This window comes from Ochotona princeps, chromosome 11, assembly GCF_030435755.1.
Source record: "Ochotona princeps isolate mOchPri1 chromosome 11, mOchPri1.hap1, whole genome shotgun sequence".
NCBI lineage: Eukaryota > Metazoa > Chordata > Mammalia > Lagomorpha > Ochotonidae > Ochotona > Ochotona princeps.
In genome coordinates, this window is record NC_080842.1 from 58,835,878 (window position 1) to 58,848,282 (window position 12,405).

General features: G+C 49.9%; 1 protein-coding gene across 1 annotated transcript in view; it reads left to right on the forward strand.

The window, feature by feature from the left end:
• The first annotated feature begins 708 nt into the window (after positions 1-708).
• LGI2 (leucine rich repeat LGI family member 2) overlaps positions 709-12,405 on the forward strand; it is a 30,096-nt gene continuing 18,399 nt past the window's right edge. The window contains exons 1-4 of the mRNA XM_004579172.3: positions 709-1,293; positions 3,025-3,096; positions 5,656-5,727; positions 8,700-8,771. Coding sequence (XP_004579229.2) covers positions 800-1,293; positions 3,025-3,096; positions 5,656-5,727; positions 8,700-8,771 — 710 coding nt within the window. The 5' untranslated portion in view covers positions 709-799. The remainder of the gene's footprint in view (positions 1,294-3,024; positions 3,097-5,655; positions 5,728-8,699; positions 8,772-12,405) is intronic.

The window sequence follows — 12,405 nt, forward strand, 5'->3', positions numbered from 1 at the left end:
ATTTTGATTCTGCTTTGGTCACTTTCTCTGACTTCCCAGCTGCACGCTCCATCCTGGGAAAACCCGGAACTCAGTGCCAAGGGGTGGGAGAGGGGCTCTGCTGGGACACCATGCCCTTTCCCCATGGCCACCCTCATCCTACCCAGAGGCTTCCGTCTGCCTCCACTCCAGCCATCGGGAAGCAAAGAACAGTAACAATACCCTGGTGGTTACTTGTAATTTCTCTCCTCTTTCCTTGCCCTGGAGTGAGAGGTGGCCCGGGAGCCATCAGGCCCGGTGAGTGAAACTTGCACAAAGCCTGGGCACTCCAGCAGGCCGCTTTGTGGGTCCGCATTCCTCTAACAGCAGAGGGTCCTGGCTTTAGTAACCCCAGGGTGCAGGGAACAGAGAGCCAGACCCCTAAGCCTCTCGCCACAGACAAGCTACAACCACCACCTCCCCAACCCACCATGCTGCATTCACTTCATTTCCTCTCTTTAAAATTAATAGAGGCGATTCCCCCTTGCAGTCTCACTTTTGTTTGTCTTCAGCTCTGGCCTCTTGCTACATCCTCCCCTCTATCACTTTTCAGCCAGTGCAAAGGCTGCAGACAGCTGGTCTACCTCGTCTCGGCCAGGCCCCCTAGGAGGGTCTCTACCCTTAGGCTGGCCCCTCCCCCAAGGTCACCCAACTTTTCTCTTTTTCAGCCTTCGGCCTGGGGGGACGTTGCGGGAGCGGTGCGGGGGGCCCCCTCCCCGCGGGGCGGGCCCCCGCCGGGCCGTACTCATTGGCCGGCGCCGGGCTGCGGGCGCGGGTGCTGATGTCAGGCGGGCGCGAGTGCGGCGGGCGCAGCGGCGGCGGCCGCCCAGCAGCCCGGGTTCGGGTGGGGGCGCCGCGTGGGGGTGCCGCGTGGGGGTGGCGGCCAGCATGCTGCTCGGCTGCGGCTCGGCCTCCCACACCCGCGGCGCCCTCGTCCTCGCCAGCAGCAGCGGCGGCCGAGCAGCGAGCGGCGCCCGCGTCTGCAGCGACGCGGGGTCCGAGCGCGCAGCGCGGCAGCGGCGGCGGCCGGGGTCGGGGTCTTGGCCCGGGCGGGCAGCGGGCAGCGGGCATGGCGCTGCAGAGAGGCGGCGGCGGCGCGGTGCTGGGGCTGCCGCTGCTGCTGCTGCTGCTGAGCGCCGCGTGCCTAATCCCGCGGAGCGCGCAGGTGAGGCGGCTGGCGCGCTGCCCCGCCACTTGCAGCTGTACCAAGGAGTCCATCATCTGCGTGGGCTCCTCCTGGGTGCCCAGGATCGTTCCGGGCGACATCAGCTCCCTGTGAGTGCGACCCCTCCCGTCCCGGCGAGGGGGGACGGCGCGACCCCAATCTCACACTCTCAGCTCCCTTTGTGAGGGGAGAGCTTCGGGGCTCCGGTGGGGGTTTGTCCCCGGGGGTAGGGGAGGATGGAGGGGCGCGAGCATCAGAGTCTGGGAACCCGGACGGGCCCCTGTCCCGCGTGCCAGCTGCATACGACCCACCTGGGGGAAGCTGGTGCTAATGCAGACTTCTGGCCCGCGCCGGGCAGGGTCTCTGGAGTGGGGTCCTGGAGTGTGTATTTGACATTCCCGGGTGATTCTAGGACGTGTTAAAGTTTGAGTGGCCGTGTGTGCACGCGTGTGCGTGCGTGTGTGTGCAGCGGCATGCAGAGGAGCCACTGCACATGACTGGGTTGAGTGCAGACTGGCAGGGTGAGGCCTCGTTGCCCCACCTAGGGTTTGTTCAGGGGGTCACACCATGGTCTTTTTCCGGCCTTGCCTAACTGCAAGCTAGAAAGAGCCTGGAGAAAGTCATGTAGCACCTGGAAACCGAAGGTCCGCCCCATGAGGCTGGAATGAGGGGGCTATAGAGGGCTTGGCAGCGTCTTGGGGGTGGGCGGGAAGGGGGATTCTGGGCACCCAGCCAGGACCATGTGCTGGAAACAGGCCTGATTGTGATTTCAAGAGGGCTTCTTATCTTCATCGCCTGCTCTCCGCCACCTCCCATGACGGTCAGAAGGGAGTAGGGCTGGGGTGGGAGCTGGCAAGCACAGGCTTCAAGTGATTGGACATGCTTTCAACTTGACCTCAACAACTCTCAATCCAATGTGCAACTTTCTTAATGGCCGAGCAATGGGCTGGGGAACCCTGTCTTCACTCTTTGGACTTGTTTCTTGCTAAGCTCACACCCTTGTTCCAGCCAGAGCCCCGGGTGGCCACCCAGTTGTAGAGGAAGGGAGTCCCCAGGGTGACGTAGTTTGTGTTTGGAGCACATTTCTCACGTGCTGCTTTCCCCTGTCTTCCGCCACAGGCAAGAGGCAGGGACCTGTCCCCAGGAGGGAGGGGCTTCCTGTTTGCCGCTGTAGACAAGGTCTGGCTGGTGATGGTGGTGGGGGAGACAAATTGAATGACATGGAGGAGTCCAGAAATTAGAGTTCTTGTCAAATCCTTTAGATTAGCAGTTGCTTAGTGGGTCTGCATATTAAGTGAAATAATTCTGCAATCACATGTGGAGGTGGCACTTGGCCAGAAGGGATAGGGGCTCTGGGGACAGAGATGGAGCCAAGTCCCGTGCCCCTGAGTTGACTATTTGATCTGGCAGATGGCATTGCCTCCCTTGGTACAGGTATGTTTAGGTGTCTCTGGGTTGGTCCCCAAGGCTTTCGCAGCACGTTTAATCAAAAATGCTATGTGTGTCTTCCAGAGCCCACTGCGGAATTCCATGAGCCAACATTAACTCTGTGTCTACACCAACAGAATCATGGGCAGGGGTGAAATCAGACCTGTTTTTAGCCAGGGCCTTCTGGAGTGACAGAGAAAAGAAGCGAGGGGATTGAGCTGGTGTCTGATGGGAGCCAGGTGGCTGGGACAGATGTTTCACATCCAGTAGATATTCCTATTGATTCTAGCCTGTGTGCCTCCCTCTGGAGGCAGGGCTGCAAGTTCTAGTGTAAGGTGGGGTCGATGACCCACCTATCTGGCACCTTCTAGAAAGATGTAGACCCCATGGCTTGTTGTCCTCTTTTGCTGTAGGAGCCTGGTCAATGGGACATTCTCGGAAATCAAGGACCGGATGTTCTCACACCTGCCCTCCCTGCAGCTGCTGTGAGTATGGGACATTCTGCAAGCTCGAGGTGTCCCAGTCCTTGTAGGGAAGTAGGTGTCTCTTTGTTAAACGTCCTGACTCCACAGCTCAGCTGGCTCTTCGTGTGAAACTGGCCCTTGTGTTGTACACAAAGTACAGGGCTCCTGGATTGTTAGTGTGGAACATGCTTTCCTGGCAAACTGTTGAGGACACCCCCCCCAAAATGCCCTCCAGCTCAGGTCTTACAGTTGATAGATATCGTTGCCTTGGATCAGGCTTGCGATTTAACCAGATGAACTGTTCCCCAGACATCTTGCTTTAAAGGAAAAGTTGCACTTTTAATAGTATAGTCACTCTACAAATAGAAAAGTGTCTAGTTTCCTGAGCACTCACACGCAGGCTGTACAGTGTGCACTTTTGTACATTGTTTTCCATGGTCACATGTTACCTGGTGAGGAGGCTATTTTTAATTCCCCATTGGACATGGAGAAACTGAGGCTCGGGGAAGCTGTGCAGTGCTGCATTTTGTCCACATCTGGGGGCTAGGTCTCTGCTTCTCCTGCTGAGCAACACCCAGGTCCATGTGGGAAGAGTCCCTGTTGGTTTATCATGGATGATGAGAAGAAATAGCCAGGGCTGGCGCAGCAGATTGAGCGCAGCTTCTGATCCAGCTCCCTACTAATGTGCGTGGGAAGGCAGCAGATGATGACCTACGTGCTTGGGTCACCCACACAGGAGACAAGGATGGGATTCCTGATTCCTGACTTTGGACAGCCCCAGGCCTGGCTGGGCTATCTGGGGAGTGAACCAGGCTATGGGAGATCTCTCTGTCTCTCACACTCCCTCTCCTCTCCTCTCCCCTCCTCTCCTCTCCCTCCCCTCCCCTCCCCTCCCCTCCCCTCCCCTCCCCTCCCCTCCCCTCCCCTCCCCTCCTCTCCTCTCTTGTCCCCTCCCCTCCCCTCCCCTCCCCTCCTCTCCTCTCCTCCCCTCCCCTCCCCTCTCCTCTGCTCTCCTCTCCCCTCCCCTCCCCTCCCCTCCCCTCCTCTCCTCTCCTCTCCTCTCCTCCCTTCCCTCCTCTCCTCTCCTCTCCTTTCCTCTCCCCTCTCCTCCCTTCCCCTTCCCTCCCCTCCTCTCCTCTCCCCTCCCCTCCCCTCCTCTCCTCTCCTCTCCCCTCCCCTTCCCTCCTCTCCTCTCCTCTCCTCTCCTCTCCCCTCTCCTCCCCTCCTCTCCTCTCCTCTCCTCTCCCCTCCCCTCCTCCCCTCTCCTCTCCTTTCCCCTCCCCTCCCCTCCCCTCCTCTCCTCTCCTCTCCTCTCTTCTCTCTGTTGCTCTGCCTTTCGAATATTTTCTAAAAGAAAAAAGGAGAAAAGGCCAGAAAGCAATTTCCAAAAGCAAATCGGAGACAGGCCAAGTACTGAACATATAACTCTTTATCTATATAGATTTCCTAGATCTGAGATGAAATTGAAATTAAAACAAGGAAAAGCCATAGTAAAGTCTGAAAGATGATATAGGCGACCATTCTTCATCCTAATGAAACTTGCCATTGGTGTTTTAATTCATAAAGTGTCATATGCTTACTTATGATACTTGAGATTTTAAAATCTGAATTATCTTAAGAATTGTAAGCTGTTAAAATACATGCTTTCTGTATGATAGAAATACAAGTTTAGGTAGTCTTTTGACATACGGAGCTAAGTGGTTGCTATGTAGACTTCAATCAAATAGATTTAGTAATGACAAATAGAAAGCTAGTTGGTGAGGATTTCTTTATTTCTAAGTAAATACATATCTAATGTATGTATTTATTTTCAGAAAGAGGGAGAGAATATGCTAGGTCTCCTATTTGCTGGTTCATTCCTTAAATGTCCACTATGACTGAAGTCAAGACATTAGGAACTCAACCCAGGTCTCCCATGAGGATGGCTGCGACACTGGCACTTGGGCTATCACCTGTTGCTTCTTAGGGTGCACAATAGCAGAGTTGGAACCGGAAGCAGAGATGGGCCTAGAACCCAGGTACTCTCCTAGTGTGGCCATCTCCGGCCGAGTCTGAACTGCTACACCAATGCCTGCCTCTGAAGTTTCTCTCAGTGAACTTTGAATTTTTTTTATGACAGTGTCTAATACAGCAAAAAGATTATTTTGTTTGCTTTAGATTTTGGCTGTAGCTGTGTGACCTCAGTCTAGTCACCTAACTTCTCTGGCTTAAGCTTTCTCTAATAATAGAGTTGGACTGGATATTTTTAAGTCTCTAATTCTATGATTACTTTGATGTCATGAAGGATTCTCTGGCTTTGAGATGTGCCTGGCATCAGTATATTTCCAGCTCACAGCTCTCAGATCGTATTTTTTGAGACCCACAGGGTAGAGGCAGGTGGAGCATTTGGGCTGACCAAAAACCCAGCCAAAGGAATAGACGTGTGGTGGGTTTATCAACAGGTAGGATGCCTGTGACCCTGAGAGGCTTTTCTCAGGCTGAGCGGAACCCATGTTTGCCCACAGATGAGAATTAGGGAGGGTTTTGCCATGGGACCTGGAGACTCTTTGTGTGCGTTGAAATCTGCCCCTTTTTTTCCAGATTGCTGAATTCTAACTCATTCACAGTCATCCGGGACGATGCTTTTGCTGGTCTCTTCCATCTGGAATACCTGTAAGCTATGGGTGGGATCTGCTTGCTGAGTGGGTGATGTCCCATTGGGAGGGCTGGTGTGGCTGCATTCCCTCGCTCCCAGGGCTTGAGGTGGGGAGAGGGAGTGTAGGCAACCCTACGGTCTTGTCATCCCTGATCTTTGAGGGTTTCCTTGGCAGCAGAACACACAGGGGCTTGGGGAGTTGGCAACAAGAAGGAGAAAGGCAACAAAGATGGCAGGCAGGCTCCCATTCATCTTTGGTTGGCATTTAATTTGTCATGTAGTAAGCACAGGGGAACCTGTGCTGGATGTTTTTACCTCTCCGAAGCAGGCACAGACTGGCTGCTCAGCCAGAAATAGAAAACGAGGTTTCTGAATACAGTCTCCCTGTCCGGGGACACCTCCCCTTTGCAGGACCTGCTACGATCTGCTGCCGTGGCTGGTGTCCATCCTTTCCTCCTTCTTCCCTCTAGTCTCTTTCTCTCCCCCTCTCCTCTCCTTTCCTTCCTTCCCTCTAGCATCCTTCTCTTTCCTTCCTTCCTCCCTCCCTCCCTTCCTCCATCTTCCCACTTTTCCCTCCTTCCCTTTCTTTTTATTTGCAAAAGACTTATCTATTTGAAAGGTAGAGTTACAGAGAGATGGAGAGACAGGGAGAGAGAGAGAGAGAGAGAGAGAGAGAGAGAGAGAGAGAGAGAGAGAGAGAGAGATCTTCCATCTACTGGTTTACTTCCCAAATGACCACAGTGATCAGAGCTGGGCCAGGCTGAAGCCAGGAGCCAGGAGTACCACCCGGGTCTCCCACATGGGTGACAGGAGCCCATGTACTCGGGATATCCCCAGTTGCTTTTCTAGGATCATTAGCAGAGAGTTAGATGGAAAATGGAGTAGCCAGGATCCAAACTGGCACTCATACAGGATATGGTGTCACAGGTGATGACTTAACCGGCTATACCATAACACCAACCCCTAATTTTCCTTATTTAGTCCCCCCAAAAAATAGAGAGGAAAGATTATTCCCCCCTTATCAAATGTGTAGCCTTTCCCCCCACCAGAGCAAGGAGCTTACCCTTAGTCTGATCTGTGCCTTTTCTTACTTTCATGTCTTTTTCCCTCTTAAGTTCCTTCATGCGTGTGCCCACTAACTTTGTAATAATGCTAATCCCGCTATCACATGGGGGTTTGTTACTTAACATTCAGAAGGATTTTTGAAAGTCTGTCTCTGCTTCCTTATCAGAGGTCAACAGGTGGGTATTGTAATTCTAGATACATCCTGGGTCTGAGAAAGTTCTCTGGTGGTTTTGTGTCTTGGGGGAACTCTCTCTCCAGTGTGTGTATTTGCATGTGTGTGTGTATATGTGAGAGAGAGATATCATGTGCGTGATCATGTGTGTGTGTGATCGGGTGTATGTGTGATTGTGTGTGACCGTGTGTGATCATGTGTGGTCGTGTGTGATCATGTGTGTGTGGTCTGAATCCTCTCCTGATGTCCTGGGTCCAACTGGAAAGAGCAGGATCTCTGTAGTGACCTCACAAAGCACAAAGTAACCTGTGGTGCAGCAAAGGCAAAGCTACCAGTTAGCTTGTTTGTTTTCCTGTTTAGTTAAACAACAGAGAGAGAGAGACAGAGCGAGAGAGAGAGAGAGAGAGAGAGAGAGAGAGAGAGAGGTCTGATACCCGATGGTTCACTGCCTGAATGCCAATGCTGCCTCCTGGAGTGTACAACAGCAGGAATTTGAACTGTGGTTATGCAACAAGGTGGAGGAATCCACCATGGTGGGAGGGTTTGGGGAGGGGTGGGGAGAATCCCAGTACCTATGAAACTGTGTCACATAATACAATGTAATTAATGAATTTAAAATAAAATTTAAAAAAAAAAAACAACAGCAGGAATTTGGAATCAGAAGTGGAGCCAAGACTTGGGCCAGGCACTCTAATAGGGTGCTTGGCATCCAATGTAGCAACATGGCATCTTATTTGCTGAGTCAAATGCCCGCCCTTGTGAGGTGGTTTCGTTTGTTTGTTTATTTATCAACAGTGATATTACTGTGAAGGTTATTAGAGAAGTTTACCTGTTGGTTCCTGTTGAAGTCCATTAGCAAAAAGACACCCAAGTTTTAAAAAACAGATAGCAGGTACTTTTACGTGAAAGAGTGAGCAACTTTATCATTAGGAATGTCCTGTTGCCATCTCCCTCTAGCCCCTCTTGTACATGTGGATTAGTGCAGTGCCATGAGCTCACTGGAGTTGTCTGGCCTGGGGAAGAGCTGTGACATGTTCCTGGTGTAGGTTTCTTACAGAGAATTAGAGCAGAGCCGATGGTTCTGAGGGCAGACTCTCTGTGCAAGCCCCGTCCTGCTTTGGCCTAGAGAGAGAAAGTCAGTGCCTCATCAGTTTTGCTGTACTTCTGACTCCCTGGTGACACAGAGGTCTGGAGCATTTCCCTGCCTCATCACCCATTACTCGGAGATTGGACTGAGTAGAACGTGATGAACTCTGGGTTGCTGGCAGCCAAGCTTACTGGAACCCTCTTTCTCAGCAAAAACTTAAATATGGAGATGCAAAACAAAGGATTCCCCTTGAGGGACTGTGATATTAACTAAAGCATGAATAGCCAGCACTGGCAAATGTAAGAAGGAGTGAGTAGGGAAAAGGGCTGGCAGCATGCCTGTCTTGCAGAGATAGACGAATGCTTGCCTTTGTACAGTACATTCTTCTTTCTTTGTTTTCCCTTCTGGGATGTTTTTAGTCTTCATTGCCAACTGTGAATTTGTAACTTCCCTGCTGCTTCTGGAAGGAACGTGAGGCACCATGTGCATGCTTGCATGCTTGCCCTGTCGCCTGCTCCCACGTGGAATCCAGTGTCACCAGAGAGACTCAGATGAGCCTCTTTTAGCTCATCAGTGCTTTCAGAGCTTATTCTGGAAGCCAACCTGCTTTGTAGAGATGCCTGACAGAGAAAACTCAGTTTTATTCTCACTGTTTTTGTCCTTAGGTTTATTGAAGGGAACAAGATTGAAACCATTTCAAGAAATGCCTTCCGTGGCCTCCGGGACCTGACTCACCTGTAAGTCCACTAAAAAGTGCCCTAAGTGCTTGAACATGGAGTGAGAGTCTCCTCCTGGTGCTCTTCTCTTATCCAGCTGTGTCTACATAGGATCTTTCCTGGAAGGAAGCTTATTTCCTCGTTGCCCATTAGATGCAGGTGCACGTGGTTGTTCTGTGATCTCCATCATCCTGATCGCCCTTGGGGACCATGTAACTGTACAGGAAGCAAGGATCTCTGAGTAGGGAATGGCCCATGTCACTTGATGAAGTGGGAAGCAGAGCAGCAAGGAGTTTGTCACAGTTTGGTGCCAGACACAGGGTCCAACACTCACTGAACCTGCTCTTCTTTATCTTTTGTGGTAATCGGTGGGTCCCCATTTTGCAGGTTTGCGAACCAAAGCTCAGGTGATTCATTAAAAAATGATGAACGGAGAATCAGGATTAGAATGAAGTGGAATGGAGAGTTTTGTAGTTCTTCCCATTTGAATGCAAATCTTTTTCTTTTATGTTGGATTAATCTGCTTGTTCAGCTAAACTCTCAGGTTCTTATTAGCTTTCTGGGGGAACAAATGAAACAAATTGATTTGAATTGGCATGTCAGGATGAGGCAAGTGTACACATTAAGCGAATTTACAAAACTGGATAAGATAGTGGCTGCGTTTATGAAAAAGCAAAGTATAACCATTATTGTGGTTGGAGTAATTTGTCAGCCAGGAGCCAGGTCCCATTTGCATGATAGATCTTTGGGGATAGAGCAGGCAGCATGTCTCCTCCCCGTACCGTAGCCTGTGTGTGTTAAAAAGACAAGTGGGAACCTGGAGGGTTTTGAGTGGGCCTTTGGCAAGGATGCCAGCACTTGTAAGCCTGACCGATGCAGTGTGGACAGTTACTGCGCAAGTCCCGTTGTTGGCAGAGGTGACTGCTGGCGGGTCCAGGGTGCACTTGTGAATTGTTCCCAGGCAGCAGTTCTGCCAGCACTAAAACCTGTGAACATGAATGAGGGATATGGGAAACCTGAACCTCTGAACCAGCACATCCCCAGGTACCAGACTCTGGTTGGTGTGGTTTTATTTTCTTCCAAAAAAACTTTGAGTTTTTCAGATGCCAAATTCTCACGTTGCCGTAGAGATCATGGGTGCAGAGTCAAAGAGACTTGTGTCTGAATGTACTCAGGAGGCTGATGACTTTGATGTGGAAGGACTGCTGGACATAGAGGGTTAATGCTCAAATATAGCTGGGTGCTGTCGTCATCGTCATCATGGTCATTGGTTCACAATACCATGGCGCCCTTGCTCAGCTTTAGGAGGTCTCAGATTTCTCCAAGGGTTGCTAGGAAGTCCTGGCAGAATGGGTGGCGAGAGGAAGTCTGTGAAACAGACAGCTGTGTATGGCTGGGGAGCAACAGCTGCAGCCAAATCAGTCTAGTTCCCACAAGCCAGGACTGAAGGGCTTAGACTCTGGGCAGTTCGTGAACCCAAGGCAAAGCCCATGTGCTTGGCTGAGTTAGCCCAGATGGCAACTTTGATTTCACTATGGTTCCTCTGTTAGGAGGAGGGTGTGAATGGGCAGGTATTGGGCATATATGTTAACATATCAGTGCATGTGTGCCCATGGTATGCATAACTGTGCAAACTTGTACATTTGTTATTTCACATGTAGTAGTATGTATAAGTGTGTGAGGGGCACCTCCTTTTGTGTGTGTGTACACCAAGAGCACAGAGACAGATGGCCTTTTCTGCCTGCGTTGAGAGTACATTAGAGGTCCCTGAGGAGAACCAGGGCCCCACCCCAGATCTCCAGCCTCATGTTTCCATGCATGTTCTAAAATAGCAGGCTTTCAGTGCACCACCAGGCACCCATCTCCCCCCATCACAGGTCTTTTCCTTGCATCTTTCCCTTGCCAGCCATGCTGTCTCCTCTGCCTGTGAACTCAGGAAATGTCCTTCAAAGTCTTCAAGGTCTGTCTCCTCCATGAAACCGTTGAGGTCTCCCTCTTCAACTGACTGCACACACATACCCAACACTGACTGTCCACCCTTCCTATGTTAACTGATATCTGGCCTGGGTCTTAATTTTAACTCCTGAGTCTTACTGAAAGCTTCACAAGGATAGGGACCCTGCCCATCTTGCATTTGCTTGGCTCGCCCCTGTGTCTAGCACAGGATTTGCTGGTTGACCAGCTGGTTCCTAGCAGCTGGCTTTCCATTGTTCTTCCATCTCTGGGTAAATCAGGTGATGTGGAAAATTGATTGTTCTAGGTGGGAGGGAGGTGTAGTTGGTAATTAAAGCATTTAATATGTTGCAGAAGAGGCAGTTCTCTTCTCTCCCTGTTTTTAAATCTCTAGCCCAGTGACCCTCTTTTAAAAATCCAGCCCACTGACTGTATAAGATCCCTGAAGGCGACCACGGATAGGACTGAAAATTCAACAACCCTATAGAAGGGTGATTTTTAAGTTGATCATTTTGTATGGCCTAAAATGAATTATAAATATCCAATTAGCCCTTGGCAGAAAAAAAGTTTCCCAACCCTGGGAAAAGAAAACAACTATTTGAGGTCTACTCCTGGGCTTATAAGGAAGCCCTTATCTGGAATTTTCTTGTTTTAGTATCTGAGTTTTAACTTTGATGAACTTTCCCAATATCTGTGGGCTCTCATTTGCAGGCAAGGAAACAGATCAGATTTCAAAGCATTGGAAGGAACTGAGCCAATCTGTAACTAAAACCTAGCACATTGTTCTTCCTATAACTCCTAAGGACAAGGTACTGTTCAGTAGTTTTAGAAATGAAGGAAGTGCCATGGATTTGTAGACAGTGAAGTGAAGGGGCGAAGTGAGGCCCTCCATGGGAGTGGGCTGGATGACCATACACATTGTCCTGCTTTCCAGCCTTCAAAGTGGATGCTTGGAGCAATTGTTCAGCATTCTGCTTGACTTGGCTTTATGCACTCCAGACATGCTTATCACTTAGTGTAATCGCTTTCAATTAGCTGACATTTTCAACAAAATAATCAATTTTTAGTTAGCTGAAATTAATGAAAGTATTTTTGCATGTTTCTTTTCAGAAGAGACTGTCAGCCAGAATCAAATTGCAATACCTTTTTTTTTACATTTTCAAAAGCTTCTTCCAAGTGACATTCAGTCTTGTTATCTGTTCAACCCATCTTCCAACACTTTGAAACATGCCAATAAATCATTTAGAAAAGAAAGGTGAAAGTTGATGAAATTGAAAGTTAATCCAATTGTAGTTACTTAGATGAGAAAGAACATAATTCAGAAACTGGCATTCAGCTGGCCTTGTAGCGCAAGAATATTTGGATTAAAAATGATCACACAGCTTCCTGTTGTGCCAGCTGACTCCAAGGAGGGAGGGATATCATGTTTTCTCTAGTTTATCTTCTTGGAATGGGTTACTATGATGCTACAAATGACTGATTCAGACATATTGTAAAGTAGTTGGTGCTGAATTGCCTATGTGTTGACCACATACTTGTCCTGCTGCTTATAGTCATATGTGTAAAAGAAAACACAAGTGAGCATCTATTTCCCAGTTAACTTGCATGGTAGCTGAGGAATGACAGCCTCAATGTCCATGGCTCCAGCCCCCGGGTCTTCCTCCATCAGCAGTCCTTCCCTGTGGACAATCATTTTCAGCAG